This window comes from Sinocyclocheilus anshuiensis, unplaced genomic scaffold (assembly GCF_001515605.1).
Source record: "Sinocyclocheilus anshuiensis isolate Anshui unplaced genomic scaffold, SAMN03320099.WGS_v1.1 scaffold1, whole genome shotgun sequence".
Taxonomy (NCBI): Eukaryota; Metazoa; Chordata; class Actinopteri; order Cypriniformes; family Cyprinidae; genus Sinocyclocheilus; species Sinocyclocheilus anshuiensis.
In genome coordinates this window covers 17,242-23,824 of record NW_015539843.1, presented here as the reverse complement: position 1 = coordinate 23,824, position 6,583 = coordinate 17,242, and the positions used below count along the sequence as shown (strand labels likewise).

The window sequence follows — 6,583 nt, the reverse complement described above, 5'->3', positions numbered from 1 at the left end:
TGTTGAACTGTTCTGGAACAGTGTTGTAAATACAACTTAACCACTGATTTCTAGTTGTGTCCTCTTTTTGGAAGGCCAAACAAAGTATTTTCACTTTCGCAACGAAATACAAAGCGTCTTCAGGACATGGCGGCGGCGGCAACAACAATACTACAGCGAGAATCAAAGTTACGCCTTCTTTCTTTGCGTGAACATTTGGGAGGCGTTATGCAAATCTTCCCACACAGTGACGTAGACATGTGGGGGCGTGTTAGAACGAGCCGTTTTAGGAGGGCGTGGACGAGTCTTAACTTTTATAAAGAATATCTCTTTGGGTTTGAGACTTTAGTCTTTGCAACTTTAGGGATCTTATCTATGCACGAACAGCTTGTAACACTCCAAAGAGAAAGGAAAACTTGAAATCGCATCATATGACCCCTTTAAAATAGCACCATGGCACATGTATGTACTTTTTTGATATTGCCTGTATAACAATTCTAATTAATAAATTGTATACATTTTATATAGGCCTACCATATAAAATACAACCTAACATTTATCAGTAAAATACCCTTGTCCAGAGTTCAGTTAATCAGTCAACATCTACCTTAGTTATATTGTTGGCTCTTGTGTGAATGTGGTTTTATTGTGTTCAATTGTTTGCACAACAGCTATAGCAAATTATTATGATATTGAATTTTAATAAAAGGGCAGAATTAGAAGGGGAAAAAACATTCAAATTTAAGGGTTTGAACTAGGGCTGGGCAAAAAAAAAACGGATTTTTCGATTTTTTAAATAACGTCGATTCGATATCAATTCTCAAAAGCCGCGAATCAATCTTTTCCAGTATTTATTTCAGCACACATTTAAAACAAGATCTGATTAACGGATTAGGATAAATTAAATTAATGTTTTATGCCTTCATCTGATTACCAGAAAAATTAAGAACATTTTATAGGGCCCTATACAAAAAAACAAACAAAAAAAAAAGGTTTAAAATACAGGCATGCGGTTCTTCATTTCTTTTTATTAATTCACCATTTGTAAACTGATGTTTACTGTTAATTTTTTAGAAATATCAATAGCATTTGTATTAAAACTATATTCACTGAATGTAATCAAAAAATTGAGAATCGAAATCGAATCGAGGTATGTGAATCGATACCCAGCCCCAGTCTGAACTAGAATCCAACATTCAAAGGGAAAACAACACACATTGGTGTAATTTGACTTTTGGCTCAAAATCTCATAGCTACTGAGATTCAACCCCTGTGACAACTAGCTCCAGACTCACCTATCACTTGTAGGCTGTTAAATTAAAAATACGTTAAAATGTTACCAAAGCAAAGAATTGTAACTGATTACATGACAGTGAGATCTGGAAGGAGTTTAAAGAGCTCAGAAGTGCTGAGAAAAAGAGGGCTATCTCTTTAATAGTACACGCTACTGTGAGAAACATTCAGCGGTGCTGCAATCTAAAATGGCTTTAGACAAAAGTACCCCAACACAGCCATGTGTTTCACTGGCAGAAAGATCCTGAATAATGTTTTTTAGCTCATTTAATACAGCTAAGCGGACTACTGTATGTATTTTTAAGGTTATAGTGCAGACGACCGCACAAGCCATAATGACATGTACAGCCAAAGCAGCTGCGTAAACATCTAACCGACTAAACAACCGTATCATAACGCATTTACAAAAACATTTCTGACCAAAACATCCAATAGCTTCCTTATCAACACAACATGCTCTCAGATCAGCTGAGCGCGTGCACGAAAACAAGCGATGGACAGCGACTCTGTTACCTCTTCCGCCGCTCTTCCGTTAAAAGATGATTCCCGGAAAGACAGCCGCGTCCAACTGTGTCATATTAAGTGGCGGCTGACGGCTCCGGTCCGCTGTCCGTGCTATCCGGGCTTTAAACGGTTCATTAGCGACCGTCGGGAAGAGAAAAGCGCTCGAGCGGGCGGTACTAAGGAGACCGCACGCGCGCGCGCACTCACTCACTCACTCACACACACAGACACACACACACACACACACACTGCTGGAAGAACGCAGCACACGAACACGCTGCCTTTAGCGCGCGCTTTAAGCGCTCTTTGGCTGTAGCTATCTGTGTGCTGGATCAACGCAGAAGATATGTGAACACCAATGGCCTATTCTCTCTCTCTCTCTTTCACACACGCTCACAGAAGCACGTACAAGCGCAGAGCCAGTGCAGCTAACAGCAGGACAGTCGTGCGTTGCTTCACTTTGACATCTCTGTCATGTAAATACACGTTAAAAAAACAATATGAACATTTGCTGAAAAAATATTTACCCTCAGGCCATGCAAGATGTCGTTTGTTTCTTCATCAGAACAGATTCGGAGAAATTTAAAATTACAACTCTTGCTCACCAATAGTTACCCTGCAGTGAATGGGTGCCATCAGAATGAGAGTCCAAACATAAACATAAACATGATAAAAACATCACAGTTTTTGTTCACAGTAACTGTTTTAGACTGTTTTTGCTTGTAAAAGGTGCTTGTCCTGAGCTGGTTTCTCTCCTAATTCTGACTTTTTCATTGAAGAACACAATATTATGGATAGAGGACTCATATTTTAGGCAGAAGCAATGCCTTTAGCGCGCGCTTTAAGCGCTCTTTGGCTGTAGCTATCTGTGTGCTGGATCAACGCAGAAGATATGTGAACACCAATGGCCTATTCTCTCTCTCTCTCTCTCTTTCACACACGCTCACAGAAGCACGTACAAGCGCAGAGCCAGTGCAGCTAACAGCAGGACAGTCGTGCGTTGCTTCACTTTGACATCTCTGTCATGTAAATACACGTTTCTCATGCCCAATGCTGTGCATCTGCATTTTCAGCACCATCAGGTGAGCATCACCCATCCGCCCTGGAGGGCCATGACTGGAGCTGACAAGGTCAAATAAGGTGTTTTTGCATTCTCTCTCTGGCTCCTTTCCTCCCCCATTTTAGTATTTATTTACTTATTTTATTCATTCATTCCTTTAGACATCATAATGTTTAATTAACCTAACTCGGCTTTTTGGTGAAAACGGCAGACCTCTCTCTAATGATATATGCTGGACTTCTCCTATCACTTAAACCACTTTATCCGCTTAAACTCCACTCCTTTCTTACAATCGACTGCAATCACACGTTCAGATCTGCCTACAACCAATCAACAAAGATGGATAGAAGACATTTTTCACAACATTTTTTCCAATAATCCTGTTCACACGAATGCACAGCACAATACCGAAGATCTGTTGCTATGTCTGTTTTATCGTGACTTACAATAACAATATACTTCGGATTGTAGGTCATGATGACACTTTTTAACGTTCATAAAAGTTAAATCTCCTCCTTGCTCAAAAAAATATGTTTGTTCAATACCTCACTTATCCACTCTCTATATGACCCAGAAATCAATTTGTTCAGACATACACAGATATAAATGAATGTTCACTATACAATTGATATCACAAATATGTTTTCACACGACCCAAATACTGCTTGATATAGTAGGCAAATGAAAGTGGTCTCATTCAGATTTCTAGAAACCGGAATAGGCATCTTTACACAGCCAAGTTAAGGCTGCTCTGTAATGCCGGCTCAAAATTTGGTGTAAAGACGTAATGCTGCATAAAAAACAGACTACAATAAGTCTTCTCTGACCTACCTCAGCCCTAGTAACGTATACAGTTATATTTGGTGTCTGAATGCTTTCATGCCACCTCTGAGCAGCATTAGACAGTCTGAAAAAAGACGCCTAAATGCCACTTGAGAGGCACTTCTGTCCCACCTTCTGAGCACTGGATTGATCTAGTTATGGGAATCAGGTTAAAGGGATAGTCCACCCATAAAATCACCCTCATGTCATTCCAAACCTGTATGCACTTTATTCTTCTGCTGAACACAAATGAAAATCATTTTAAAATGGAAACCAAAACTGTTAACATTCTTCGATATATCTTCTTTTGTAAGAAAGTCATACAGGTTTGTAACAACATGAATAAATGATGACAAAATGTTCTTCTACAATGGGGGAATTATCCATTTAATGCCTTTATAATACCTACATAATGAAAATGACACAAATCTGATCAATGTAGGAATATTCTTGTGCATATAAATACAACCACGGCTATATACAGAGGTATTCAAAAGTCAGTATACCAAATAAATAGGATGTCTGAATTAGCACCATTCAACAGAGATTCTGTGTGCAACCAGTGGACAATTCACTATCGCATGAGGCCATGGATCAAAGAACATCCAGGTCAAAGGACAATGCCAACATGGTGGATGTATTACATCCGGGAATACTTAAAGAACATGCTTCATCAATGGTAAATAATTCTGTGCATTACATGCTTAGATATCTATGATTTGACTGCAGAAGATGGATTTGTTAATGAGGATCCCTTGTGAGAAACCCAGTGAACCCTCTCTCTCTCGTTTTCTCCGTGCTTGCTTACTCTTTCCACCAGTGAGTGAGTCCGACCAATCGTTTATCTCCCACTGTGCAGTGGCACGACCGTTCCCAGCGGCCAATCAGAGATCAGGGATGCAGGAGCAGCAAGGTATTAAGGAGGATTATTTGGACAGTTCAGGGTTTCCCCAGACTTGGCAATGAAACAATAGGACAAGACTGCCCTCTGTGCCCCTCACCGGTATTGCACACTTACTAAAAAATACCAGCAGAAACAAATGAATGCTGTGCATAAATACAGCAGTGTGCCCAGCAAAAACCATGAGATTCAAGAAAGAAATATCATGGAAATAACCCTTAAACTAGACAGAAAACAAGCTTGACTTGTTTGGATGCTCATTAGACTGCTGCCTGGCAACCGCAGTAATTATTAAGAGGGCTGTCATTCTCCTCTTTCTCTCCGTCTCCCTCAATCTCTCCCAAAAGAGCCCTCTGCTGTCTCATGGGATATCTAGAATTGCATAACCACAGCCAAATATGGCAACACTCTAGTATATAAACCTGCACTGATATCCTGTCTCTAAAAGTGCATCTAGACCCTGAGTACATCGCAGGACTCATTAACATCTCTAAAACACTCCAGCCAAGTAAATGTTATTTGCCCTGTGTATAAGTGAGCAATTTCCATCCTCTTCAGATCTGAAGCAGAAAACGTATAAACACTGTAGTAGGTTAAAGTGAAGGATCGAGTTCATCTTTGTTAAATAAAAGGAGACTGGAGTCGTTTGAATGGCTACGTTGCCACAAAAACACTGAATGGTATGTACAATTTGATCTTTTGCTAAGCTCCACCCACCTTGGTTACTGTTGCTAACTCAGACAAGCTTTACAAAACATCTCACAGGAATGAACTGGAGATTTTTTTTAACTTTAAGTCAGATGTGCACATAAAATGAATGCAATTTAAATATGCCACAGGTGCTACTAATCTTTTCCCAGGATACTAACTGCTGTCTCGATACATGTATAAAGCTCATCAACTGACTTAAGAAAGTAGTCAGTGATTTTTTTGTGAAAGAATAGGTGGAGGGTGTGGGGTAAAAGAGGGGTGGATAAGGTTTCAAGAGGAAGTGAGCATTTGCTCCAGATGGAGGAGTAAGCCAAGTCCTCAGAAAACCAAACCATGATCAGGACACAGACTAATCCAATAATGCCTGGACCACAGCTCTGCGGTTGAACCAAAACTACAACACTGATAACAGATTAAACTCTTATTTCAAATCTAAAATCTAAATCAACCTAATCTAAAAAACAAACAAACAAAAAAACAGCCATAGGGGCTATATAAAATGCCATCTATGCTGTTTTTATAGTGTATTTTTTGATGAACACAAAGACTTACCTTATCCTTGGTACTGCCTGGGCCATTGGCTCTGTTAGAGATGATCGACAGCTGTTTTTGGACCCACTGTAACTCTCTTTGGGACTGTTTTAGTATCTCCACCTCGCACTGCCTTTCAACCCCCATCATCTCCTACAGGACAGAGCCACATGTCACTTAAACATGCATAGGCTGGTGAGAGCTGTAGCACCATCAGTTTAACCAATTAGACATGAGCAACAGGGGTAAAATGACTATTATTTATGATCACTACAATTCTCCTTATGTGACAGTAGAAGTTTTAATCCTTTGTCTGTTTTAAATGTGAAGGATTTACAAGGAAAAAAAACAAATAAACAATTTTGAGGAAAGGTAGGATTTGATTTGAGATCATGTTAAATAATAGAATTGGTGTCTGAATCATAAGATTCTCCTGTTTATTTAATTTGATGGCACCCATCTACATTTTAATGTGTGCTTATTTCCTTGTGTCTGACTCTTCTTTATCCCAGCAGTCTTTGATTCTATACTGACACCTAGTGGTGTGGATGCATGAAGAGTTTAATTAACTGTTGTTGCTTCAAAGCAAAGCTGTTTCTTTGAAGATTTTTTAAAATCTGTTTTAAATTTTATTTGCAGTTTTGAATTATAATGTTTCCTAAATATTTTAAAATAAAATTAAGCGAGATATGGGAATTTTTTTAAATTTCAAGTATTTTGAAAAAGCACAACAGTGAAATCATGCACTATTTTAAAAGGATGCATTAAAGCAACAGTCCCCC

General features: G+C 39.0%; 1 protein-coding gene across 1 annotated transcript in view; it reads right to left on the bottom strand.

The window, feature by feature from the left end:
* Window positions 1-6,583, bottom strand: part of LOC107684511 (peripheral-type benzodiazepine receptor-associated protein 1-like) — a 113,209-nt gene that overhangs the window by 105,079 nt on the left and 1,547 nt on the right. The window contains exon 2 of the mRNA XM_016480783.1: window positions 5,823-5,954. Within this exon, the coding sequence (XP_016336269.1) occupies window positions 5,823-5,954 (132 nt within the window). The remainder of the gene's footprint in view (window positions 1-5,822; window positions 5,955-6,583) is intronic.